Raw genomic sequence first — 27,970 nt, 5'->3', positions numbered from 1 at the left:
GAAATTTTAGGATACTATACCGACTAGCCCAGCAGTCAACTTCTGTTGGTTGCAGGATGCCTCGATAATAACGCGTCCCTGCTATTGAGGCACCCTAGCACACTCACGCAGTCCCAGAAAGCCCATCAGCAATGTTGAACTGACACTATCCCGAGACATCGAGAGCTTGACTCATGTGGCACCCCATGACCCGCCTGGTAAAGGGGGTATGCTACCTACACCTCTGCAACTATGCATTACCATGTCCGCAATTTCACCGGGAACACCATGTTATAAGAGCGAATGTGAAATTCTGCGTGACTCTTCGCAAATTTGCCACAGGACATTTGGCCCGATTCGGCAAGTTTGTGGCGATGCTGCCAGGAGTCATGCAAGGTTTGACAGGTGCATGCTGATAAATGGGCAGTATATCAATGGAAGGTGGCGAGAAATGAGTAAGGGTGATCAAGGAGCACAACCCCCGAAAGTGTTGGAACCACTTGGCAAACTGGAGCACAAAGATCATCACAGAACAATCCACAACATTGCTGGCATTCTTTCGATATTTCACATGGAGCAACCAAGCAAACTCCAGATTTCAACAAGCTCTATGTCAGTAAATTTCGTACCCAGCTGCTATCTCCTGAGAAGGAACACCACACTAAAATTGCACAAAGAACTCTGTCAGCGTACAGCGATGACCTGTCATTGATATTGAGGATCATGACTGGCTACAAAACTACGGTTTATGGGTACGCCTCTGAGACTAGGCAACAGTCTTCGAAGTGGAAGAGCCCACGATCTCAGACCAAAAAATGAGAGGCAGGCTTGAAGCTCGGCCAAATGAATGCTCACTGCCTTTTTGAGCTCTCCTCATACACAAGTTCATCACCCGAAACGTCTCACCTCCGGTTCCATCATATTCACCAGATTAAATTCCTGCGGGCTTTGTCCTCTTCACATAAAAATCCAACTCAAAAATCCATCACGAATCACAGAAGGGCAAGGAACGCTACAAGCGATTATTCTGAAGGTGATAAGGCGTAAGTGTAGCTAAAGCATTCCCTTGTAAACAGAGTTAGTCTTGAAATTTGCATGCCACTTCATACAGTTCCTCCAATTGCATGACAGGTTACCATAAAATGATAATCATCTACCAATGTGAATGACTGGAATTGTGTATAGCTAAGACCACAGCACATTGCTATACTGCAAGTGCTGCCCGTGTTTGGGCATTTCAACATAATGTTGTCCCACTGCTGGCCTCCCGAACAATGTGCACACAAACAAAGGTGATAATAAGGTATGAGAGTTTTCTACCTTTATTGTCCGAAAAGTAGTGGGTGTGTTCCCCAGGGCACAGATGTCTTGGTGCAGGAGGCCAAATGGAGCAAAGAGAAAACAATGTCCAAACAGTGATGACATTAAGCGCTCCTTCCTGTACATCGTTAGGCCAACAGCATCAATCCCTTTTTGTACTTTATCACAATAATAATAAAAAAAAAAGCTTCCAAATAATTTACAGTAGGCACAGGGCTGTAAGGCACTTCTGCGGCAAAGAGGTAAGACGTGTTGGTGGGCAGCGGTGCTTCGTAAGTGTCCGTGACCGAAACCGTTACACCGGGGGACGAAGCCGGGCACAGCGCTGCCAACGGCTTGTCCTTGACTCGGGTCAGCGCAGCAACCGTGGGTGGCACGGGCGAGGCATTTAGGGTGGTCTCAGGTACGTACACAAGCTCCGAAGGGACGCTCAGTATTGGGAACTCGGCTCTGGTGGTCAGCCGATGTAGTTGTCTAGCTGGCCCATGAGAGACTTGCGCCTCAAAGAGAGAGGCCGTACTTTGATCGATGGTTCCAGCATGTGGCAAAGTGTGCCGCCTTAAGACTCAAGGCACTTAGGTGTCACCATATCACACCTGCACACCCAGCACAGGGTCCACAGTGTATTCATAGCGCTGCTGCTGCTGTTGCTGCTGGATGGATGGGGCTGGTGTGGGTGCCACTTCCTCCTCGGCTATGTCGGCCTCAGGAGGAAGCACAGGGACTGTGGACTGGGCCCGTGTGAAGAAGGCCATCTTTTCCCTGCGAGCACAAAGATGTAAGCATGTTTGACACGCGATGGTATATGGCACCATGACTATGTAATGTCCACAACAGAACTGTTCCTTGATACATGTGTCACTGCAGAAAGCACAGTAAAAGCAGAATTTACAGTGTCTCATTAAATTTCACCAGGCAGATGGATTCCATTTCAATACACAGGAAAAAGGTAAATGCCCTAGCTTAGTGCTTGGTGAACATAATGCATCTCACAGAAGACTACTGGCCTGCCATCTATACTCTATGGCCTACAATGCCCGTTAGGGATCATAAACCATACAAACATTTTTTAGGCTGACTAAAACAAAAGTGAAACTGTTTCCAATAAGCCAAATACTTCACAGAGTTAGTTCGTCTATAGAATGAAATGATTACTAAATATATCCGTGCTCAAATCTCGCTATATAAAACCTGCTAACAAATGAGCTGCTCTGCAACCTAGAACTGTGAATATTATGTGCCCATGCTAGGGACGTCGGACTTGGTCTCCACAAGTATGCCGACCTGCGAGGCGCACGCACACGCACCCGCATGCTAAGCAGCACCACGCGTCAGGAGTTAAAAAGGGGGTGCAATGGGCGCACCCTTGTCACATGCCCCTTCACGGGCGAGACTGGAGCATCGGAGTTCACGCTGCTCTTCTTATGCAGCAGAAGTGCCATTTGAATTGGGGCTCAATTGAAACCTGCAGCGGATGATGCTTTGGTAAAAGCACTACTACACTATGAACGCAATAACAACTACGACTGGGTGCAGCTGATTTCTCTGTCGCATTTGGCAGTGAAGCGGACCACACGAGAGTCACAGCATGTGTTTGGTAAGCTAGGATTGCTTCACCGGACCACCCCTGGTGCACTAAACGCTGCTTTCTCCACAAAACAGTAGTGTCGTGTTTAAAACAAGCACGCCGAACTGAAGGCCACTTTCAAACGTACTCGACATTGACCTCATTGCGCGGTTCTACCGCATCAGCACTGTCAGCAGATGCCCAAGGACGCTCAGTCGTCACGACTCCATAAATGTGCCGTTAGGAGAAGCGCACATTGCAGGGGCATGGCACACAGGCATATTGAATGCTCCGCTGGACAGTTTTATAAAGCAATAATTCGATATATCCAGGTTCGACTGTATTTGCAAGCAGAGCATAAAACCAAGGATGCTCACACACAAAAGGTGGATTCCATAGGAACTGCCTTTAAAGACCTACGCCCAAGACTACACACACATAGCTAGCTAACTTGAGAAAACTTCCTACACAGAAGGCCCACCACCAGTCCAATCATAACATGCGAGCGTGGCTTTTATATGCGAGGCACTTTGAGAACAAGCAAAGGAACATACTTGAAGAAGGCCATGTCCGGTTGTTTCTTGCGGCTCTTGCGCAACCTGTATATCTCCCGAGAAGTTTTCTTGAGCAACTTTTCTGTCTTCTTCTCCTCCACTGTCTGCCTTGAGGCCTAAGGCAGGAAAGGACAGCATTAACATGAGGCAAGGTGCAATGCTTCACAAAAAGCCTCTGCTGTAACACTCCTAAGGATTCTTACTTGAAGGTCGGCTGCTGCCAGCACTTGTCGTAGCTGTTCGTCATCAGCTAGCCAGGAAGGGATCTCGGTTTCTCCTGCAAGATATAGAAGAGTGACGACACATTACAATGTAACGCAAGAGCCCCATTTTCTAAAGCGCATGCAGGCAGGCAGTGAGGCGCAATGGCATTTAGCTGCACGGAATGCTACTTGATAAACATGCAATTCGTCTAAACCAGAGCAGCCCGATTTGGCTGCTCTGACTGGCTGCCAAATTTGGCTGGCATGAATGTGCAGTCTGCCAGTGTCTCAACGAATGCTATACAAGCAAAGGATTGAGCCACTAGACTCGGGACGCAGCATAACAATGGCACGCGCCGAACAGCTTTAAAAGCCTGCTTGCGTAAAGTGTCAACAAGAATAGCGGGAAATACAGTAAGGATGGGCGAGAGTTTTAAAGCAAAAAAAAAAAGGGGGGGGGGGGGGAATTAAGGTTTCTAAAATTCATATTTCCGGCATGTTTATGCATTCAACTCACTCTGTTCACAGTCAAACTCCACATAGGAATAAAAATACAAAAAACAAGTTCTTCGAGACTAAAAAACTGTCGAGAATACCGGACGAGTCAAAGTTTGCTCCCCTTTGCAGCCATTTTGGGGAAGTTTGAAAGCTCACTTCCTACATCGCAGTTTGACTGTTTGGGCTTTGCGAACAACTATGCACAACTGCTTATTCTGCACCTTTTCTAAAGCATGCTATCTGGCCTATTGCGGACAGCAGCCGTGAGCAAAGCGAATGATGCATTTCCTGGGGAGACTGTGGCGGTCAGGCCAACAATAGTTTGGGCTGTATAAAATAAATTGCCCTGCAGCAGGAACATGCGGGAAGCACCAGATGCCTAAGTGACAAGTCTAGCGGTCGCACGACTGCGGCAATTGCGCATTTTCCTAGCCCGGCCGTGCTGCCTCAGACTGCCCCTCCCCTCTAATAATTGCGCTGCACGAGGCTCAGCGGAGGTGGTGGCGGCCGCTGCCACAATCAGGCTATCGGCCAATGCAATCGCGAAATTTTCTGCACATTCAACTTGAGTAACAAAAAGGTGTAAACTGGGTTGCAAATTACCCAGTTACACTCTTGACTTTGGAAATAACTTTAGATCTAAGACTACTTTAGAAGCTTTACTTTGACTGCATATTTGAAAAAAAAAAAAAAAAAAAAATGTGTACACTTCTATGAGGTTATATATGGCCACAAATGAACAAGATAGATTTAAGACTCTGTGGTAGCATCAGAAAAAAAGAAAGTTTCAAGGCGCAGTGGCATATCAATTTCTGATGAGGTTTTCATGAACTAATTTCAATTAAGTCGATATTCTTATGATTAGCAACAACTGGGATACATACTAAGGTCTCAGGTTAATCCGTACGTTCAATGAACAAAAGTGGCAGTGGTCATAAAACTTTACATGCAATTTTCTCTCAAGTTTCCTTTTTTCATTACACCTTTCCCTTACGGAAGTTTCGATGATGATAACATGTACAGAGCTCAGTGAACATGATATGGTTGCTTTTAGTAATGCCTGAGCTACAACCTAAAGCTTTCCCCCTTTTCCCCCCCTTAACAGTGATACAGTGAAAGCTCTTTAATTTGAACCTTCGAACTTTCGGATAATTTGAACTACACTGCTTGATTTGGCCAAGCTCCATAGAGGTCTGCGTATGAAAAAGCCCGTTAATTCAAACACGAGTAACTACCGCTACGGTTAATTTGAACTACGTGCTGCCGCATCTGGCCGGCCTGGCACTTGACACATGGCCAAAGAAATGCCCCGCAATAGGACAGCGCAGTCACAATGCTGCTCATGACCAAAACGGAGCACAAAACAAATCCATGAGTTAGTAAAGCCTAACTGGCACCATGACCAACTGGCAGCACTGGAGAGTAGTGGGGTAGTGGTCGTGGTGGCGGCTGCTTGCTGTCTGTTTCACGTAAATAAACAAAACCCTGTACACTAAGCCATTAGTTGTGAATGATGCAAACAATGATGCTGAAGACAAAAGGAGTGGCCAAACGTTTACCTGTGCCTGATGACGGCTTTGTTAGCATATCCTTACACATTTTACTACCTAGAACTTGCACTAGTTTCAGCAGACTGATCTGACCTCAAAGACAGTACTATGGTGTTTTTATCAGGGCTACGCAACACTGCGATGCTGAACAAGTTCACGCACATCTGGGCCTGAGAAGCAAAGGCCCCCCAAGCTGTACGGTGCATTGCCTGGTGAACTACATACATAATGTATGGGCGCATAAAAAGGCCACTGGAAACGAGGAACTAGCAAATGCTAGGTGTACTGAAAAATGTAGGCGGCTATAGCCGTGCTGCCATGGCAACTGCAAGCCAAGTGGTTCACACAGTGGTGTTCCTGGAATGGAAGTGGCACAGTGGCACAGCCTAGCCTCACCTCGTGCCTTTGTGTCCTCGAGGCGCCTCTTCATCTCCCTGAGGCGAGCTAAATCTTGCTGCAGCAGCTGCAGCCGCGTCTGCGATGCCTGCAGGTCGAGCGCCAGATCCAGGGACGTCCGTGAACCTGACGCGTGGCTCGATGCCTTGCCTCCCTGAGCTGCTGACTGCACACACACGACCATATACAGATGCACGCTTCATTTACAATTCATGGGCATCTTTGAATGGTTCTGGATCTGTTCACTGCAATCCCCTTTCCTTACTGCCATATTCACATGTATATGTAAGAAAGGCAAAAAATATAACACAAAAAATTCGGCTTTACATGAGCTTATACAGTAAAAGCTCGTTAATTCAAATTCCACGGGGCCGCCAGGCCAGTTCGAATTAACCAAAATTCGAACTAATGAAAGTGAGCAAAAATGAAGGCGTTTGATGCCCGGAGGGCACGAAAAACATTTATTTAGCAAAAAAGTCTGTTATCATCTTCTGCTTCTTCTCTCTGAGGGCTACCGTACTCACTCGGTCTTCTAGCATGCGAATGCGACGCAGGGAGTCTTCTTCCCCCTCTTCAAAGCTGAAGAAAAGGCGCGCGACATTCAGCGCTCCCATAACTTCTGCCGCGGATGGACGCACGGGCTCTTGCTCCTCGTCGTCGTCGTCCTCGTCTTCTGCCTCTTCTGGGACAGACTGCTCCCCAACAATTTCAGCGACAATGTCCTCATCACTTAGGGCACCGCACACTGCTGCATCGCTGTCTACTCCAACGTAATCATCAAAACTGACGTCCTGCAGCACAGCAAGCACAGCCGCAGGCAGAGGCTCCGCTCAGTGGAATGTCAGCGCTTCTCATTTCTTTCACCCACGTGATCACACCGGTCTCAATTTCCGGATACTTGGCTAACCGAAGCCTTTTTCTGCTGCTGGCGAAATCTTCGGCTTCATAGGCATCCTCGATGGCCTTCCTATTTCGGACGTACGTCGACAACGTGCTTGGTGGAATCCCGTGCTTTTTCGCGATTTCCACTTTGCTGGCCTTCCGTTCATCCACCTCGCGTAAAATAGCCACTTTCTCCTTCACCGTCTTGGCACAGTATTTCCCACGCGAACACATCTCGCGGACACAAGCTCACAACAAGCGGCGTGCAAAACGAGGGCTCACGAAATGCAACACGAAACCGTGGTCGATAACACTAAAACGTCGTTCCTCGAAGGAGTCGCGGCAGGAAAGACTGTTTAGTACTTGTTCCAGCACCCTAGCGGCGCCCCGATGGTTGTGCCATCTATCGTTCTGCCGTGAAAGCTTCCAACGATGGTTTTTAACAGCGCCGCTTGGCGGCGCGCAGTTCGAATTATGGGTGGCGGCGCCAATTTTTGAGTGAATTAACGAGCTGTTACGCGCATAGACTTCTATGCACTGCGGACCGGACCACGATGACTATTTCGAATTATCCAAAATTTCGAATTAACGAGTTGTGAATTAACGAGCTTTCACTGTAATGATCAGACAAAATCGGAAAACTAAGGGCAACCACAGTCAATAATGCAGTGACTGCACACAAAAATTCAGAAATAACAAGTACCTGCAAGTGATTTATTCATCGCCACTAAGCAGTTCCTCATCGCTGTCACCGGATATGTCCCCGTTTTCTGTGCAATAATGCTGTCCGATAAACAACCCTTAAGAAATGCTCAAAAGACAACAGACTTTCACATGCCGACCATCCACTTCATGACTATCTAGACTACATCCTGGCAACATCTTTTCCCTGATGCCCGTGAAACATTGCTCATACTCCTTCTGGACAAGAGTTTTGAAAGGCTTGTTCAAGTACATATCCAGTGGCTGCAGGTGAGATATCATGCCATCAAGTATGATGTCAACGTTGGAACTGCACTTGTCGACTGCAGTCTTGACATCGGCTGTCAAATGCCTTTTGAAAAGCCACGTCAAGTACAGCCATCGATGGGAGGTCCACACCTTGCCGTCTGACCCACACAACCAAAAGGCAGGTCCATCTAACTATTTTCGTTGAACCTGATGCGAATATTTTTGATTTGTTCTCTTTTTGAACACGACAAACAGCGCAGCTGAGTCCGTCAGCTGTGCAGTGAGCATAACGGTTACTACTGCCTTCAAATTCTCTGTCTTGTGAACTCGTGCCTCTGTGCTGCCATGTGCTTTCCACAACACAGCTGGATGGTACACAAGATAGAGTTTTGCTGGCATTGCCAATTCAACCCATGAGGTAGTTGAGAGTCTTGTACAATTTAATCACATGATGCTAAAATGCTTTATTTACATATTGTGATGCCAATTTCTGGCACATCAATCTTCTCCAGTGAAGCGAAAATTCAGTGTGCTGCATGAACTTTTCCATCCGTGAGTGAACAGCTGTAAGCACGCTCGCATAGCATGCGGGTTCTCGTGCCTTCAGTTACTTGAGGTGCCATGCTGCCACTCAATTGCCAGAGTTCACTCAATAGGATTGCTTATCGCTCGTACAGCGAAGTGTACTACTTCCTGTTCTGCACATTAAACGCTCTTCCATGCACTGATCTAATGTAACATGACTTGATGCATCCAGAGCCATTGTCACTGCGAAGCCCGCAGTGACAAATCTCCATTGCTGCATAGTTCCAAGTATTTTGCTCTTCCTAGTCCTCCACCCAATTTCCCCCCTTGCCTAATTTCTCCGGTTCCTTCCAGTCTTCTCAACCACCGTGCCTGCCCCTCTTCTCCGTTCTTGTAGTAGCGCCCTGGTGCAAACAATGCGATGCCAAAGGGGCATTACTCGACAGGCAAAATTGTCTACTTTCACTTCAGAACCAATTTTGCTAGCGATGACTGCTCCTTCACCTTTTTTTTTTCTTCCAGATTACACACACCTCGCCATTAGCCCTGATACAATTAAGTGCTCTGATAGCACAGGACAACAGAGAGGCGGAGCCCTCCACGACATCTTATTCTTCCTTTCATCTTTCACACCCACCTCCCTCCCTCTGCTCATGGCCATTTTGCTTCTTTTACAGCACCTCGTTTTACAGCTGCAAGGCACCTGCCAAAAAGTAGCTTTCCCTAGCAAATTGCAAGTCTGGTGCCAGAGCTATATTGAGCTATATTATATTTGGACCTCAGTTCGGCATATAATGTGAAATGCATTCTCAGGAGCACAATTTCTAGAAAAAAAAAAGTAAAGAAAACTCGCATTATAACTGCATAAATACATATAATTCTTTCTCCAAGTAAAATTTTTCCCTTAACAAAGTAAGCAAACCGCAAAGTCTGCTGGATGATCTGAGCCTGTGTGCCTTCAATATCATTTCTGACAGCATTATGCCACAATATTACTGAAAAAAAAAAATCTTGCACTGAAATTGTGTAATTGAAGCAGTGACTGCAATGACCCTGAATTTTTATGGAGTGCTGGCTTGAGCTACAGTAGAATCCCGTCCTAGTAAAGTCATTGGGACTGGCAAAAATCTTTAGTATATCAGGGTCTTGTATTATATCAGTTGTTGGTGATGACATGCTCCTGAAGATGCTGTCTAGTAATTTAATGCCTACTTACTGAATATGAACAAGTCTTGTGGAAAAAAAAAAAAGAAAGTCACTCTAAAATACCTCGCATATTTCTCTTATCACCTCTCCATGCCATTTTTTTCAGCTATAAAAGTTTTTGTTTACATCTTGTGGATGTACCTCTTAATTAAGCATGAGGGCAACACGCTGAGAATACAAGAGTTTGATTTCATTGGAAACCAAAGCTCTGTCAGGCAGTCCGAAAAAACAAATTCACACTAAAAGCATCACTTTATGCAATGTGTGGCTTGAAAAACTGGTCAATCTGTTTCTACGGGAAAACGGCGGAACGGTAGGAGCGGTGCAATGTTCAAAGAGGCACCGGACAAAAAAAAAAAGGGGGGGGGGGGGGGGGGCGGCGGCGTAGGCTGTTTTTGCAGGAGTGGTGGAGATCGTCTGCTGTGCGTGTTGGTTAAAAAAAAAAAAGGCGCTGTTTGTGGGCTCCAACGACCATCTGGGCTTGCAACATGTCTTAGAGAACGCAAAGCTATTTCAAAGGGCGTGTCACGGCCGGTGTAGTATTGCAAAATGAAGTAAAACAAGCGCATGTTGTCAGCAGTGAGCACTTTTCTAAGCACTAGACCCTCACCTTCTTGCATCGTAGGCTCCTGCGTTCCATTGCATTCCTCTGGAAAGGTCCACTCTTCCGATACAATGGCATGGCACTGTCGCTGTCACTGCGGTTGAGCTGCAAATGCACGAGTGAATTACAAGGAGGCAAAAGCTCGCACGGATGCATGACATTCAGTAGACATGGAACGAATAACACAAGCTCAGAAAGGCTCTGCTAGCATGCAGGTGCACAATGTGAAAGGCACGGCACCACAAACAGTGCTGCAATAACCATGCCTTGTATCATAAAAATACCTTGTAACCGTAGATAAACTTTCTCAAACTGCAAACTAACTGTGCACTTTTTGACATCTGGCCTGCAAATAATGTACAGTAGTATCACAGATTTGTAAATTCGGACTAGGAGTGCAGCACCTGCAGACACACATGTAAGTTTATGGCATCGGACATTCATCAATGAGGACACGGGAGGCTTGCAACAGTTTATTCGGCTGGAGGATCACATCAAGGCATGGCCTGAAAAGCCAGCAATTGTGAAAACAGGCCTCCTTGAACCTGAACTGCACGGAAAAGTGTGATGCCTGTGCACCTCATGGCTGTAGTGGCGATGATCGGAAGTCCTCTGTTGCCTAAATATAGACCAGCACCATAGTTTCGCTCCTCTTAATTTACGCCACCCCATCACTGCCACCGGACATGCACGCTGGCCAGTCATGCTGTTTAGGACACTGCCTCATAAACATCTGCGAGACTCTCATATCCTGAAGAAACAGCATGAGCACTTCAGATGTATCAAAGGCACACTGGTGACAAGACAAGGCGTCTTAAGTGTGCCTTTTGCCTGTCGTGTATTTTCATGCTGTTTCTTCACGGTCCAAGAGATTAGCCAATCCGCCCAGATTCATCAGTGTATGTGCTTATCGTCAATCTCAAGAAGGAGACACAAACACTGTGGAGCAAGCTTAAAGTGCCGATAAGAATCTGCAGTCCGTCAAATCGATGGACACACTCACCCTGCAGACATAGCGGTGACTTGCGGGTCCGAATGTCTGCGAGCGCTTGACTGGTGCTAGTGGAGCTGCGGGCACAGGCAATGCCACTGCCAGGTCACCAGTCACACCTTTGCGGCCCCGGCGCCCTTCAGGTAGGAACACGCACTCCGTGTTGGTCTCCTTGTCACAACACTCAATGGCCTCCGGAGGCCTCGGCATGTCACTCTTCTTTTGTTCCTCCTGCAGCTGCTCTTCCCTACCAGGAGCACCTGCACAAGTGGAGGACGCAGCTGCAGCACCAGTGTAGGCACAGCCATGCGTGGAAGGGAATAATTCAACTCATATATTCGTAGGTTATGGCTCAGACTTTTGTTCAGACATATAGACGAAATGGTGCAAGAGCAGGAGAGCATGAAAAGCAACAGCTTATGCTTCATGCTGCCTGCGCTTCCAGTCTTGTCTAGCTGCATACAACCATTACTGAGTACAACTTTTCAGCTAAGTTTCAGCATCCCACAGCCAAGCCATCAGGTTTTTTTTTTTTACCCTCACCTCCTCCACCCCCCTTTCCTCGCACCCTCGGAGGCGCGACGCGCAAGCCGTAGTGGAGGTGGAGGCTGCCGCCGCAGTCACGCTGCGCTATCAGCACGATCATGAAACATTTCACCCTTTCTATAGCTTTGAGTAATTCTTTCTGATTTACTGTAAGCATTTTCAGATGGTCTTCCCTACATTCAATTCTTAATTTGGTTTTCGTTATGAATCATCCTTTTGAGTCTTCCTGTGAAAACTGCATATAACAAAAACCTGGATGTAACGAAAAATCGCGGACATTTTACAATTTCGTTATAACTGTACTACCAAAAGCACCATGCCTTACCAACGTTCCTTGTAAGTGTGGATGTCTGAGAGGAGATTACTGTTGACTCATCACTGCTCTCGTCTTTTCCTGTTGCCATCATTTCCGGGGGGAACAGCTCCACCCAGCGCAGCCACACGGCCGATGGGTTGAGGCTACACAGAGACAGCTGTGCACAGCCCTGTGAAATAGAGGGGCAGCGTGAAAGTAGATGTGAGCTAGCTGCAATAGCAAGTTGCGCACAAGATGCCACATCTGCAGCAACAAGTGCACACTCTGCCAGTCTGAAATATGGTCCAAAAATATGTGAAAAGAATAAAATACAAGGGATAAATCTCGCTGCTTGCAACAGTGCATGCAAGTTACCCCGTAACATTGTAAGCAGCAAGCAACACGGTGCTCTGCGTAATTCAAGGACAGTACTTTGCGCAACACAGTGACGATGTCACAATCATTACTAGAAAAACTTGCAAATGTGCATTGAATGGCTGCAGTAGTAACTGGAAAATGATCACGAGTTTATAAAATAGGCGGGATGACCAATCCAAGCCTCAAAATTTGGTCTGTGAAGCGAACAGCCTATATTAATGTGCAGGGAACGTATGCGAAGTCAGAAATGATCTGTCGCCCATAATGAGGCAATGGCAGCAGTAAGATTTGAAATCAGTTTTTCATGTAATGAAATCTCGGATGGCTGCTAAATTTCGCAGAAGTAACAAGGAACAAAATGTAATAACTTTGAAATACCCTACACCTGAGCATATGAACAGATCCTATCAGACTATTCATTTGCTGCACATAAACAAGGCATTCATAGAGGGCACAAAATGTAATACTTAGTTTCTCATTTTATAGCCTCTGGCAAGTAAACAACTCATCAATCCCCTGCATGCCTGTCTGGAAATGTTTGGTCTAGATTTAAATGGCATCCTCATGCAATATGGTCGTTGAAGGAATGATGGTGCAATGGCACTCACCAAGCACTCCTGAATCATGCGGGCCTTCTGGCACCACAGCTGCAGCTGCAGGACGTAGCCCGCCAGCCGAGGGCCCACCGAGAGGTGCAGTTCTACACCCAAGCCATCTTCCTCCTCGCCAACTGACTGACTGCCCATGTTGCCAGTGTCCCCAGTGGGTGCAGTGTTGGCAGGCTGATGGCACTCGAGCCGCACCCACGGTGACGAGTGCCAGCCGCAACCAGAGACTCCAGGCACCACAGTGGCACGCACGCAACTGCGGAGCGTGTACAGAACCACCTACTTACAACTGGTCCCAACTGCCAATAACGTGCAAAAAGATTGGAGAGTATATTACCGCATTTACTCGAATGTAACGCGACCGCAAATGTAATGCAAGGGGCGACTTTCCATACTGTCCAGTGGGAAAAAATAAAACCACGAATGTAACGCGAGATAAGGGCTTGAAAAAGTACCTTTAACAAACATTACGGCCATTGCAGTCTAATCAAAAACGCTCATTCGTCATCGTTGTCGGAGGCAGAGTTCTCGAAAACCCGGTCTTCCTTTTCACTCTCGTCCTCCTCGACGATTCAGAAGCCTTTGCAGCCAGGCCCACATTTAAAAATCACCTCGCACTACCTCCACCACCCACGTAAGGCAGATTATAACATCTAGCCGTCGGGCTGCTGCAGAATTTCCGATCCCTTCTGCCATCATAATAGTCTTTTTGAGGCATGCGTTGTACCGTGCACAGTGTGTTGCCATCGTGCGAAATGCGATAACAACAGACGTAACCACGCTAATCCACTGCGAAAGATGTGACAAGCGCATGATCAAGAGGACGTGATTTCGAACCCACGAGAAAACGCGGATTGTTTTGACCTTGGATGGATTGGGATTTGGCTGATTTGGCTTCCCTGGTACCGATGTTGCCAACATAACACCGTAAAACTGTGGAAACCGAAACCGAGTGGTGGTGGGTTCAATATGGCTGCACCCGGCTGCACCCCGGCGCTGCTTTAGCCAACCGAATCGCAGTATTCGATTACAACGCGAGGGCAGACTTCGAGAGCCAAAAATCATTAAAAAAACCTAGCGTTACATTCGCGTAAATACGGTAAACACATGCCACGGTGATTGCTGCAGCTTAGAAACAGCTTGGTTGGTAATGCCGTAGAATCTTGATGATACGAATATGGCCATTATGAATTCGCGAAATTTCCTGGTCCTGATGCATTGCGTACATTGGGCAGAATTTCGCATGTTCCAAACGCACTCCTGTGCCACCAAGGATGATACAAACGTGCCAGCTGCGACCGCACTATCGAAAACAAAGCACTGCCTGCGCACCACCAATGTTACTATTGCCAGTCACACCGTAAGCAGTGATCAGTAGTGCACGGCACACACAAATGACTCTTGCAATTCATTTGCTACAATTACTATGATGTGCTGTATACAATTCGTGCAGACGAACAAGATGAGCAAAAACCCATCACCAACAATAAAGGACGAGCTGGTCAGCAAAATATAAAATTGCTGACATGCCACTGTCGTGTAGCCAACTGGCTGCGGCCACGATAACTGTGTGATCTATGAAAGAATTTATGCAATATTCACTGACAGCCACTTCTTAACTGACATGTATGGGCATGGGTTTAAAATTAACGGGATATGCTCCAGAATGAAACATTTCTGTTAATATTAGACTAAGCCAGGTGGCCAAAAATTTCACATTCGGTCAATCTTTAGGAGCTGTTTTCAAATCTGGTGTTAATTCCTGCCTACCTAGATTGGTTTAAAATTTTTGCAAGTCATTCATTTGAAATATAAGGGTGTTTTTGTACATCTTTTTGACTTGAGTATAAGTATCACAAAGCAGTCACTGCAATATGCCATTTCCTTCATTGTGATGCACTCTATACAACGAGAATAAAGTGTTCAGTCCATAAATGTTTTGAAGGTTTAAAAAATATATTACTCTTTAAAGTTGCATTTTATTAGTGGAATTACGATGCTTTTGTGAATCTATACCTGACTGACGACAAATTGCAATAAAAAATAGCATAGCTGTATTTTGCAAATACTAAAGAACGTCCATAAAAAATTTCATGGTGATACGAAGTAATCTACTGCACAAGTAGCAAGGCTGCTTGAAAATAACAAAGAGGGCTTTAAAATTTCAACTAACATTTAATGAATTAACACGATGCTGTTATTAAAAAAATGTTGGAAAATGCAGCATAAGGAGCTCCAAAGTACCACGTCTCCTTAGAATTCTCCTGCACCGTACGTAGGTCCCTTGTGTTGCCTCCAAAATGTGTCTTCGGTGCTAGCTTTCTTCGTCATGTGGATGGGACATGGCCTCAAAAGACATCCTTGAGACTCGCAGATGGCCACATGCGCATTTATCAGTAAAATCAATTACCGGAAAGTAGGATAGCTAGCTTCTCCAAAACTTGCTCAAAGCCCGTATGTCCCTGAAAGAACCACAGAGTGGCAACCTGACAACACGTGGTACAGCAGCTTTGAGCCAATGGCGGCGGCATTTTTGGGAGTGGTGGTGCAGCTTTTGGAGACAGAAAAAAAAACTTGTTTCTGATCTCTTTTTGAAAACTGCAGGAGGACTCACAAAATGCAAAAAGCTCTTCCTGCCTGCCTGCAACACCACAGAAGTGGTAGAACGCCGTGTTTGAAATTCGTAGACTTCATAAAAGCAGCTCAGTTCTGTCCACTGGTGCGTCACCTCACATACTCACACAGCAGATTTTGATCGCCTCTCTTCTAAATTTGAAGCTGGAGTTGGTGGACATTAAAGAGGAGGGTTAAAAAATAAAACAAGCAAAAACAAAACAATTTTTCTTTCTTTTTACGAAATTCGCAGTTTCTTTTTTCACATGAGCATTACGCAAAAGTCACGGAAACGGCTCGCCAACTTTCGAGCGCAACCGCTGGTTCTCTGATGCATGCAAAGTTTATTATTTGGCTCAGGTGTTCACGAAAATACAATGTCACTGAGCGAGTCTCTTTCACTAAGCCCAAAGGTCCTGCAGAGGCCCTTCAATTGAATATCTGTCAGGGTCACCTAATCATGCTCATGACATGACTAACAAGCGACACTGGCAACAGCAGCTGTTTTGATCACCAAAAAGCTAAGATGGAAGCAATGTGGTACTCACACTGAGGCACCGGGAGCAACAAGAATGCTGAGATGTCGTGCCCTCTCAACGCGCAGTTTCAGCATGCCATCCTTGCAGCAGTGCTGCAACCTCAGCTGAAGTTGGAGGCAGGGAAAGTCCACATGGTCCAGAGGGTTCTCATCATCCTCATCTTCGTCATCATCATCATCTTCCTCATCATCATCGTCTTCCTCCTCTTCATCTCCAGGTCTGAGGAAGGAAAACAAACTGCCACAGCTGCCAACACTGCACAATCCATTAGCGAAGCTCAATGCCAAGTGCCTCAAAAAGTACTCCAGAAGGCCGCAGTGTATAAACAGGCCTGCACAGTCTAACTATCAAGGCTAGTCATTGGCACTCTGCCAAGAGATGTGTGCACGGTTCCAGAAAACTGGACAGGAGAGAACTGAGATTTTTTGTTGTGTTGTGTTGGTTTTTATGGCATATAGGTAACTCAGGCCATCATGGTAAGCAGTTCTTAAAAAGTCAAGAATTTGTTTACAGCTTTACTTCTTTAAAAAAAAAAAATAAAAAACAAGAAATTTCGACAATGGCATTCTTTCCTGTAACAATTTCAAAACCCTTCGTAGTCATATACTCCCTGCTTCCGAGCAGCCACAAGTCTGTGCTCTAACTCCAAATTATGCCAAAAATAAGCCCGTCGCCAATGTACTAATCTGCGAAAGGTTCTAACTATACTGGTTAAGCTCTGTCTGCTGCAAATGGCTACTGGTGTCACCATGAGGAAAAGAAAAAGGAAGACAAAAGAACTTTCTATGCGACAACCTAACACCTCATGTATGGTGTGCTGATAAAATTTAAGCACCTGAAGTCTTTGAAAGGGTAACTCCAATGATTTTTCATCATTTTGAGTTTTTGATTGCATTACATTCCTTAGTGCATCCTGACTCAAATACAAAAAAGAAAACGTGTTTAGAAATTCCAAGTAGAACTATATTTAAAAAGGAGAAACAGCAAATCAAAACTGAAATTGCTTTCATGGCAAGAAACGCGTTCCAATTGACAAAACGGTGACGTCAAATACAGTATTGGAAATACAGCCGCACGCGCGTTGTATGATGGAAATGAAGTATGGAAATCATGAACTACATAAAATGTCTGAGGTAGCTTAATACACGAATCAAAATTTAATAATTGTGTAGGGAGTGCACAGTAACGCAAGTATAATGTCTGTGACGTCACAAATGCAGTGTTGCCCACAGAAATCCTTTCAACTGAAGTCAGGAAAATAGTACATTTTAATATTGTGTTGCGCATGAATGAATGGTCGCACAGCGCCCAAATTGGGTAGAATGCGTCACAGTGGTGAGAAAAACCTACAGTAAAATTTTTAACAAAATATTGGAATGTCGAAACACCTTCAGAGTTGCCCTTTAGTGTCTACTGAGATCTTAGTACCAGGGCACTTCTGCACATGTTTCTGCCTAACTTGGCTGCAATCGGCTGCAACAACTCGCCAACAGCACAACCCCATAACCATGACACCACGGAATATTCATCACAGCAAAGAACAGCCTTTTAAGAGAAAGAGGTTACAGTAAAGCCAACACTGGCCCTCTCACCTCTGCGGCGCTGCCTCATAGACACCACTATCACCAGCCACAGACTCGTCGCTGATAGCAGCAGACACACCACCTGTGCGAAGACACTCCTGCTCACAGATGGGGCTGAGCGGAGGCTCCGGTCCTCGAGGCCGAGGAACCTCTCCCATGCCTTTGCACCTGTTACAGGGGGGCCCACGTCCTCCATATAAGTGCACAGCATGAATGCAGAAATGTCCGTTCACTTCAAGTCAGCAGAATGACATTTTTTCGCTTAGCATAACAACAAGGGTAAAAATAAAACCACTCTGTCACCTAGCTAGTCTCTTAACCATCCATACAATATAGTACTGTCCACGGTTCTCAATATAGCACCCTGCAGTGATAAATGCACCTGCACCAAGTGTGCATTGTTGAAATAAGACATGGAACACATGAGCACAAGCTGAAAAGTGTCTTCTGGTTGGTTGCTGTTAAAGTAGTACGCTGACAAGACGACTGTCACTATATTGCTCAGTGCTTCAACCAGTCTTCGTACTTCTAGGCCACATTTATGCAGGTCAATACATACTTCAATATGCTGGATTTCTTGGCTCACCTGCCAACCCTACTCGCACCAGATGGTACATAGTAGTCATTTTGCAAAAAATACTGGGATTGAAAATGCCTTCAGAACAATTTGTTAAAGAGCAGCAAGCTGTCCAAGGGGCTCACCCGTCACAGTGCGGTGAGATGGGTGGAGATAGTGATGACAGAGAGGAGCGTGGTGACAGGGGCGGGCTGCAGCCTGTGGGCCGGTGCGGCCGGCAGGTAACGTCCATCGCCGTGCAGCCATAGATGTCGGGAAAACTCAGGCTGGCCAGGGAACCGTGTGAGCTCCCCGTACTTAGAGAGCCGAGGGAGGAGCTTGACGAGGCAGACAGCGTGCTGGCTGATAGACTGCACAGTGCAGAGACACAGTTCTGGCTCAAAACATCTGCACTGCACTAGCTCAAGGCAAATGCATGCATGTGACAGGTGGAGGTGGAGCTAGCTCACAAGACTAACGAATGGACCACACACAACATGAATGCTTCCGCAGCCCAAACCAAGCATAAGGACTGCTCGGTGCGGTGTAAGATAAATAAGTATGAGAGACATATCCCTTTCGTGTACCTAAACATTCAAACACTTTTAGATTTCACACTAATAACCTACTTACTGACGAGAACCTTTGCCATGGAGCTTCATGGCACTTATAAACATATGGCGTTTCATATTCTGCATTCATTTAATCTTTCCTGCAAGCTGCAGGGCTGTAAGAGTGCTTTTCAAAACTGTTCCTTGGTTGTGGTGATAGGTAAGAAAATCTGCACACCAAAAGACTTCAGCTGAAAGCATCCATATTGCAGTGCAACTGATTGCCCAAGAGTCTGATGGTTTGATGCGTGTTAGTTCAATAGGCACTAAGTAGCAGGAAGAACACAACATTACACATGACACAGCCAAGAAAGAAATGTGCAGATCAGCCCCACCAACAACATACCTTTGGAGGCGTGTCTCGAGGCAAGCCGTGAGGCGTGTGGCATCCCTGAGCTGCTGCAGCAGCTGCTGCTTTTGCTCGTGCAGCCGCAACCGCTGGGCGATGGCCCTGTTGGAGCTCTCCAGGGCATCGCCCAGGTCACGCTCCAGCCGAGCAATCTCCTCGCGCAGCGTGACTGAATCTCCCCGCTCCAACTGAGCCCGGAGCTCATGGAGCAGCTGCTCTTTCTCACGCACCAGCAGGAGCCTGCATGGCACAAGACAGGATCAGAGACGCTGGGGAACACTGCATGGCTGCTGTGCTCTCGAAACGGGCAGAGCAGGGCGGGCCAAACTGGCAACTCACTTTCCTGTTCGCAGCGAAAAATCTGCAAAATTCAAAGAGGACTCCTTCTACGCACCCACGAAAAATGTCACCTGTCAGCTCTGAGCAAAACTGTCTTTCTTTTTTCTTTTTATGATACTGCACACCTTGTAAAGCATTTATTTTATCGTGCTCATTTAATGCAGGCCTATTTCATTCATTCCCGTCTAACAATGCCGTCATCGTTACCATTATGGGTGGTGTTAAGCCTTTTGCAGGCCAAAAGCTTCTCTAAAAACTTACATCTTGCAGCAGCTACAGCCACCCTACCACGGCAAGCTGTTGCTAAACTGCGAACTTTGCATGTTCTCAAGCATGAAGGTGCAAACCTAAGAAAAAGCAGTGCATAGAAAAGGGTTAGTTATTTTCTTCTATTACATTGCATACTTTTAAACTCTGTTACAGAAACATTGACGGGCACTGAAATTGCCACATTATCTGCACCAACTCAAAGCATCAGACGGGCACTGTTTTTTGCGACATTTGAAGGGGAAACTGCATTATCTTCGCTACATCCATTTCCACTTCAGTTTGGTAAAATGGCGCTCACCTATAAGAACTGTTTAGTTGTGCTTGGAGGACACTCAATTCCAGTACCACACTCAAACTCTGCCATGACAGGGGCGAGAACAAACATCCTTTAGAGAGATGCTTGCACCGTGAGCTAACACCAAGAAACGTTCTCATACAATTTGCTATCTTGCATCAAAAAATTAGTGCACCAATATTCAAAAAGCAATGCATTTTCCTCACAAAGCAAAAAGCTTTTCTGTTACAGCTGTAGTTGGCAGCGCTCACATCATATGATGGCCAACTTTGTTAGAAGCCCAGTTGAACATTTATTGCAAGGCAAATTGGCTCGCTGCCACAGAGCAGAACTGAGCCCTGAACAAGCACCACTGACAATGTTCATTATTGGCAAAGAAAAAAATGCAGAAACACACTGTCCTGTAAGTGCGCAATAAAAAAAATTCAGGAGTGAGCAAAAATCAAGAAACCCCCGCAAACATACAAAACTACATACAATTACATAAGAACTGCATACATACTACATAGAATTAAAACTTGCCCGAAATTTTAGCCTGTCTTCAAAGTTATTCTTTTCTAACAATCAAGTTAGAATGCGACTCCAAAATGTTGGTTTGTACATTCCCATTTTGGTTGTCCAAATGCTTTGCTTGTATTCGAACGGAAACAGGATTTTTCCTTGTCTTACATCATTTGTCACATTTTTAGTTGTTGACTATTTGTTCACTTTTTTGCATGTTACTTGCAAGGTTGCCTAAATGCTATATTTTGCACTGGATCGGATACTAGCCATGCAGGCTATCAGTCCAATTATTTTTGTATAAATGTTTTCTTGAATAAAAAAATAAATAAACCTCGATGTCAGCCCTGTCCAGACGGAGCCGTTTCTGGTAAGATATGCACAAGGAGTCCTCCAATACGCTGGCCTACTCAGCCACACACCCCTGAAAGGCACATGACCCTTTTTTTTTCACAGAAGAATTGCAAATTCTACTCTTTTCACGGTCGCTCAACTTTTGCTCATGCCTGTGCACACTTTTGCAACTCCTGTCCTGTGGTTGGAGCTCAAATTTGTCTTCTTCCATGCAGCTGTCTATGTTTGTGCTTAGTTTCTTCAATGGCCGCCAAAAAAGGAACGTTCAAAGGCAAAGCAGAAGGTGTAGGGCCCCATGCTCACCTGTCCTGGTCGGATTCGGCCTGCCCTGGTGACAGCCGATCCTCGAGGTCGGCCAGCTCCCTCTGGATGCGCTGCACCTCGCGGCGAGCCTCGTCGTAGCTCAGTCGCGTACGGGCCACCTCGGCAAGCCGGGCCCCCAAGGGCGCCAGCTCTCCAGAGAGATCCGTCTGGGAGGCTGCACTGGGCCGTTCCTCGGGTGTTCGTGGGTCGGACACGTCCCGTGTCAGCTCCTCCTTCAGCTGCCACAATCGCTGCACAGCAATCGGACGTTCAGACTGGAGACGCTACTAACATGGCCGCAGATCATCACAATGTTTCAAGTGACAGTAAGTTTACCGACTGTGTCTTCACTCATGGGCAGCAGCAGGACTAGTACCGCATTTTAGGTTGTGGAAATGCACTTGCCGACCACACGAAGTTCTAGCCTAACATATAATAGTTTGATCCGAATGAGCGTGGCAAGCTGAGTCATACTGTCTTGGCCGTGAGAATGCACAGCACTAGTAAAAAGGACAAGGGAAAGAAATGAAGGGTGCAAAGCTATTAGCTGAAGTGTACTTCCTGCTTGCCATTCTCTTCAACCTTTTTCATCATTGTGTGGTCACCTGCCTCTCTTAAATCGAAGTTTTCTACTAGTTTTGCTGTGATATTAAACAATCAAGATTTCAGAGTAAGAATTAAACCCTAGCAAAACAGCGTCTCTAAGGGCCAGACCATTATCTTTTGACAAGAGACTACAATCTTGTGGGATGCATAACAGATACATATCTGACTGCAGTTCATAGGCTCATTGTCAAGAGAAATAAATAACGGCACATTGTTTAGCATTGTTTAGCAATTTAGCATTGTTAAAGGCTCTGCTTCAAGGAGTGAATGTCTGTGTATCTTAGGAATGGCCTCGTGCACCGACCACTTAATTACCGCAAAGAACAGATGCAAAACTGATGTTTTCCGCTGCTGGCAACCCACCTGCAACAACTGACTCTTCTCTTTGTGACCTTTGCCCAAGGAACGCTGCACACTGCAGAGTTCCTCCAGAACAGCCTTTGCCTGGTCTAAGCTGTAGCCTGTTGGCAGCTCACAAAACTGCTGCTCGACTCGCCGCAACGCTTCCAGTCCCTGTTCTCGCTGGTGGACTTCAGATCTTACCTGGAACGACAATGAAAGAGTGCATGGCACTGAAGATAAATGAGCAGTTTTTTTTTTTTTTTTATTCACATATTTGCAAATTACTCTTATTAAAGCACTTCGCTTTCCTTCTTTCCTTCATTTAAAGCTACAGAGCTTGAAGAGCTTTTTTTTTTTCTTTTTTTTTCAGAGAAAATTAACACTGCAAACATTTTAGTTTCTCGCAAAACATGATATCAACAAATAACCCTACAACATGAAAGAAATATTTCCTATAGACCAAATGTCATGAAAATAGAATTCGGAAACACAAGTGCTACATTTCCTTCTCTCTTGGTACTGGTATGTGGGGTTTACTTACTGTCTCATAGGGATACATAAGCTATGAGGGATGCTACAGTGGACATTTCTGCATTACACTTAGACCCCCTTGGAGCCTTTAGTATCAAAGAGTCCTCATCTGCAGGCTCATATGCACATTATGACAATTCAGCTTTCATTAATACAGTTGAACCCCTTTATAAGAGACATGCACTGGGGAGCACTTTTTGTCTCTTATATGAGAGGCCCCTTATAAGCAGGGTACAACGTTTACACTTTTTAACAAGACCTCATTTCGGTGCAGGTATCTTGAGGCTAAAATACGCAAAAGAGAATGATACATCATGTCGCCAAATGCGTTATAATAGCTTTCCTTTACATATTGCATTTGCTTGGTGGACCACCACACTGACTACACCTTGCAACTTTCTTACACTGCTGAAATAGTTTTAAATCGTCTGCTTCATGGCTGCATTGACGCTGTTCAACACAGCCTCTCCAAGCTTGAAAATCAGGCCAAGAGCCTCATGGCCAATGTGCAAACTATGTTTGCAGCGATTGCAAAGTATGATCGTGATGTTACTTGGCACCGCAACTAGCGATTCGCAACTAGGTTATGTGTCTGGTGGCACTACAAAAATTTAAGTAAAAAAAAAAAGCCACGAAATCGTAAAAATAACTAGCTTACCACCAAGGTTTTAGAAGCAGCCAAAGCTATAAAACATCACCAGGAGCAATATCCCTCAGAAATTTATGCTTGTTTGACAAAGGGTAACAGTGGCTGTGAGTAACAAGTCTGTCTGCGAGTCGCTATTGAGATGAAAAATAAATGAAAAGCAAACGAGGCATTTCTGAGTGGAGTTGAAACTGGTTGAACAGCAAACACAGCGGTTATTTGTCCTCACCAGAGCAGAAACACTTGTGTTTTTATGTCATTTGTTTTGATCTTGGCTTAGCTATGTTTCACTTTCTAGACACAATGACTTGTTTATGTCCGCGCCATCAGCTGAGCACTTTCTTTGCATTTACTAGATAAATTTGTCACTCGTACTGAAATGCAACGTAATAGACAATTTTCGCTATATTCTTCAGACTAGTGGACACAACACCTATGATAATTCGTGATAGGAAGCTCTACAAATTGGAGAACCCAATGCGCATTCCCAATGCTCGCAATATGCAGTCGCACTTGTGCTCTTCGTGGCAAGCCTGAAGAGCTTCTCTATGTTGCATTCCCACTGCAGGGGCTTCTTTTAGTCATTTCACAGCTGACTGACCTGTTCTCTTTTCTGAAGTTATAAATAATAATAACGGCACAGGTGTGTCTCTCTTATTTTCACCGTAGCAGCTACTGAACCTGGCGATGGATGGTGCCGCATATATTGTTAAAATGTCTGTTATAAGCAAGACTGAGTACCAAACTTCAAGGCTAATTTGTCCTTTATAGCCAGTTGTCTTCTACATACAATGTCTGTTAAAAAGGAGGTCTAATTAATGAAACTCATAGGGTGGCCAACCATTTGGGTGAATGGTGTCTCTTATTGCCAATTGTCTGTTACATCCATGTCTCTTATAACGGGGTTCAGCTGTACCATATTCAAATCAATGAAAACAGCAAGAGTTGCCGTTCAAATGAATGGGCTTTATGCCAGTTAGAGTTCATCGTTCAGTCTTTAGAGAAAACAACAATGGTGCAGAGCTCAACGAACGACGCTCATATCCAGAAATTGTACAGGATTCATCGCACTTAATGCTCATTACTGCCTTCACATTAAATGCACTCCCGATTGTTCTCTGTCCATCCTAGAATATATGCAGCTCAGCAGAGAAATACTAACCAGAATGTAATTAGTGTTCTAAATGTGCTGCTACTAATCTTCACTAGGATGGCAATATTGGGGACTGAATAATAATGTGCTGGTAGATGTAACAGAAAAACTCCAATGAATATGCATGCTATTACATCTGCAACAATAGACCCTTTGCTACTCAATGAAATGAAGATAAAGTCTTTGTTTATTGCAGGTCAGCTTCAGCAAAGCCCAAGGTCAAATTGCAGAATTGGTTCCGGATGCCTTAGTGAAAGCTAGAGTCCGTGACTTACTCCAAAAAGTCCAGCATTGAATGAAACTGTAAGTTAGCGGAAGGAAAAAAGAAAATTCTTTAAAGTTAAGGCAGCTGAGAAACAGTCGAATCAATGCTTGCCCCCCCCCCCCCCCCCTCCCCCCCTCCTCATGCAGTAGGACTGCCTCCCTCGTAAGACTATATTGAGACACAGTAATGAGCAAATAGAGTAATATTGTACACGATGTCCTGTAACATAAGCTGTGGGCATGTTTACAGGTCAGTTCAAATTCAAGACAGTCACAGGGCAGTCCAATGAGCAATAAACCAGCGGCACAACAGAAGAAAACCAGAAGGTGCGCCACTGGCAATACAAGTAGTGGTTCAGGTCTAGTCCACACTCACTTGTTCCAGCTCCCTCCTTAGCCTGGCAACTCGATGTCGTGCCCTCCCCACATCCGAACGCAGCAGCTCAGGGTCCAGTGAACTAGTGCGTGATGCCACGGATGTGGATGAAGAGTGAAGAGAGGTCGTTGAACTCCCTTGCAGCGATAGACCTTTCAGGGCACCCGAAAGTTGGTCAAACTCGTCTTGGGCAAGGGTCAACCGCTGGTGCTTGACATCCACCATCTCGCGCTTGGCCTGTGGAGAACCAAGCACGTAACAAAAGCAGGTTTATTATGCTTTGGCACAGAGCTTCAGAGTACAGTATTTAATAAAATACTAAATGCCTAACCAAAAGGTAGGCAAAAAAAGAGGTGAAAGTGTCTCCTTATTGCAGCAGATATAGAGTCCTTTCTTTTTCTTTGTCACCAACTAGAGCAGTGGTGCTCAGCCGGACCTTTTGTGGACCAGTGGAAATGACAAGGGACGACTAGGCGAAGGGAGGGGGAGAGTGATTTTGTGCGAAACTGTAGTCATAAAAAACTAGCACTTGATAATTTGATAAGCCAGCACACCACGACCTGTAGAACATGTCAGGAAGAGGCTATGCATCGGCGCTGGTATGCATGCCGCTTGAAGGGATTCGACTCCTCCTAAAACCGTGCCACTCGCTTGTCAGACACCCAAGACATTTTGCACTGAAGCCAGGTCCAGCAGTGCAGCCAGAGCTCGACTTTCATTGATGCCGACATCAGAAGAACATGATAGATGCTCGCTCTCTCTCTCCCTCCAACTTTCTTGCAAGCTCTCAGTTTCTGTGCACCCCTCGCACATCTTTCGTTCTGAGAAACTAGTCGGCTTTGAACCTCCATGCTTTTCAAGTTGAAAAACCGTGTCTAGTCAGGTGAGAGCTATGGTGCGATCTTTCCTTTTGTTTTGTGGGCGTGGGTTTCGCAGACCCACATTTGAGAAACACTGATCTCTCTTTGCATGAAAAATCTTTTTTCATGTAAACAAAACTAAGCACAACATGCTGTACACGCTTTTAAATCATTACAGTCTGCCAAGAAGCAAGAAAAGAACAATAATTTGCTCAGTTTAAAAAGCAAGAGATTAGAAAAAAATAATGGAAGAAGATCTGGAAGTGACATGGCAGAATAAAGAGGAAACAAAAGAAAAAAAAAAGGAAAAAAGAAAAGATTTATGCTCACCGCAAGATCATCCTGAGCAGTAAGCAGGTAATCCTTGAGCATGGCCTCTTGAAGTTGCCTCCATTGTTGCCTAGGGTCTTCAATTTGATTTGTTTCTGACATCAAAACAGTGAGGACATTTAGGTAAAAGGTCGTCACCCTGCAGCGCAAGCCATTATTCTCCTCGTGCACAATGGTCCTGCCAAGATGAACTATTCTTCTTTAAAACAATCAGATGAGCGACATATAAATCAAACAATATTCTAACAAGCATTATATGCAAAACAATGATTGCTGTTCGAGACAATGGCTGTTACAGCTCATAAAACGTTTCTACCTTTCAATCTGTTAGAATCGTTAGTCCTTGCCTAATGGGTCCATGTGTACCCTTCCAGGTCTATGTGCTGAGCCTCAGTGAAAGCTGCTCATCCTATACCGCATCTCCATTGGAACAAAATGAGGAAGAAAAAGCAGAAAAGACCACGGAAGCAAGACTAATTTCTATTGCAGTGTACTTGTGCACAATGATAATAAAGCCCAGCAAAAAGTAAAACAAACAAATTACTCCTTAATATAACATTACTGCCACAACATCAAATTCACTAACAATTGTTGAAAACAAAATAGGAACAATTTAAGAAAAATCATTCATGTCCATTTAGTGACTAAAAATGTCTGTACAGCACAGCCCTAGACATACACAATCTGATTGAGAATTCATGAATTTCCAAGTCAATTTATTTAGTGAACAATGATTTTAATATGGTATAAATGAACGTCTTACGACATAATTAGTGCTTAGCCACATTCCCATTATATTTCCCATTCCACATAATTATCCCACATCCCATTATAGCTGCTGACATCATATGTTAAGACGTCATGCCACCTGTACACATTCTTTTTTCTGCACGAAAAATTGCAAAAGTAAACAACAAAAAAATCCATGTAAATGTACTATTTGCTTCCACTGTTTGTTTTCACCAAGGACTTGCAGAGCTCCTCCTCATTTCTTGACGGCATTTCTTCTAGAATATTCTAAAAATATTCTTCTAGAATTCTTGTGACATTTCTGTATCAGTTAAAAATGTGTACCGTAACACCAATAATGACAATAAAATAACTCCTTGGTATGTTGTGCATACGTTCTTCAAATGGCACTGTTCTCATTTCTACAGCCAAAGGAGATGTTCCATGTGACAGAAGCATTAGTCCTTAAGGCAACAGAAATCAAGAAAGAAGGCCATGAGGCAGCATCTTGTAGTAGACGAGGAAATTACTTTATTGCTACATTCTTAGCACTTAAGGACAAGGGGCCTGTCAACTGAGACACCTTTTCATCAATGCTCTGGTATGTCATCCCAAAGAACAAAATGGTGGCACGACAAAACATTACGATGCTTGGTGACAGGCAGTGTTATTGTGGCATTGAGAAAGCTTGCACATAGCTTTTAAGTGACAATTTGCCAGAAACAAAATGACAAGAGAGAGGGAGAGAAAAAAAACGAGACCACACA

General features: G+C 45.0%; 1 protein-coding gene across 1 annotated transcript in view; it reads right to left on the bottom strand.

Moving 5' to 3' along the window:
- Positions 1-1,278: 1,278 nt before the first annotated feature.
- The window catches only part of kibra (WW and C2 domain containing protein kibra), a 33,547-nt gene continuing 6,855 nt past the window's right edge, over positions 1,279-27,970 (bottom strand). The window contains exons 3-18 of the mRNA XM_084601481.1: positions 26,475-26,569; positions 25,285-25,521; positions 22,336-22,515; positions 21,367-21,617; positions 19,302-19,544; positions 18,491-18,715; positions 17,798-17,956; positions 16,215-16,424; positions 13,054-13,309; positions 12,098-12,257; positions 11,239-11,486; positions 10,242-10,340; positions 6,068-6,233; positions 3,624-3,697; positions 3,421-3,536; positions 1,279-2,061 (exon numbers count right to left, since the gene is read on the bottom strand). Coding sequence (XP_084457607.1) covers positions 1,890-2,061; positions 3,421-3,536; positions 3,624-3,697; positions 6,068-6,233; positions 10,242-10,340; positions 11,239-11,486; positions 12,098-12,257; positions 13,054-13,309; positions 16,215-16,424; positions 17,798-17,956; positions 18,491-18,715; positions 19,302-19,544; positions 21,367-21,617; positions 22,336-22,515; positions 25,285-25,521; positions 26,475-26,569 — 2,891 coding nt within the window. The 3' untranslated portion in view covers positions 1,279-1,889. The remainder of the gene's footprint in view (positions 2,062-3,420; positions 3,537-3,623; positions 3,698-6,067; positions 6,234-10,241; positions 10,341-11,238; positions 11,487-12,097; positions 12,258-13,053; positions 13,310-16,214; positions 16,425-17,797; positions 17,957-18,490; positions 18,716-19,301; positions 19,545-21,366; positions 21,618-22,335; positions 22,516-25,284; positions 25,522-26,474; positions 26,570-27,970) is intronic.

This window comes from Amblyomma maculatum, chromosome 4 (assembly GCF_055883805.1).
Source record: "Amblyomma maculatum isolate TAMU_Amacu chromosome 4, ASM5588380v1, whole genome shotgun sequence".
NCBI classification, from domain to species: Eukaryota; Metazoa; Arthropoda; class Arachnida; order Ixodida; family Ixodidae; genus Amblyomma; species Amblyomma maculatum.
Note: the sequence above shows the minus strand (reverse complement) of the source record. Positions and strands in the feature narration are given on the sequence as shown.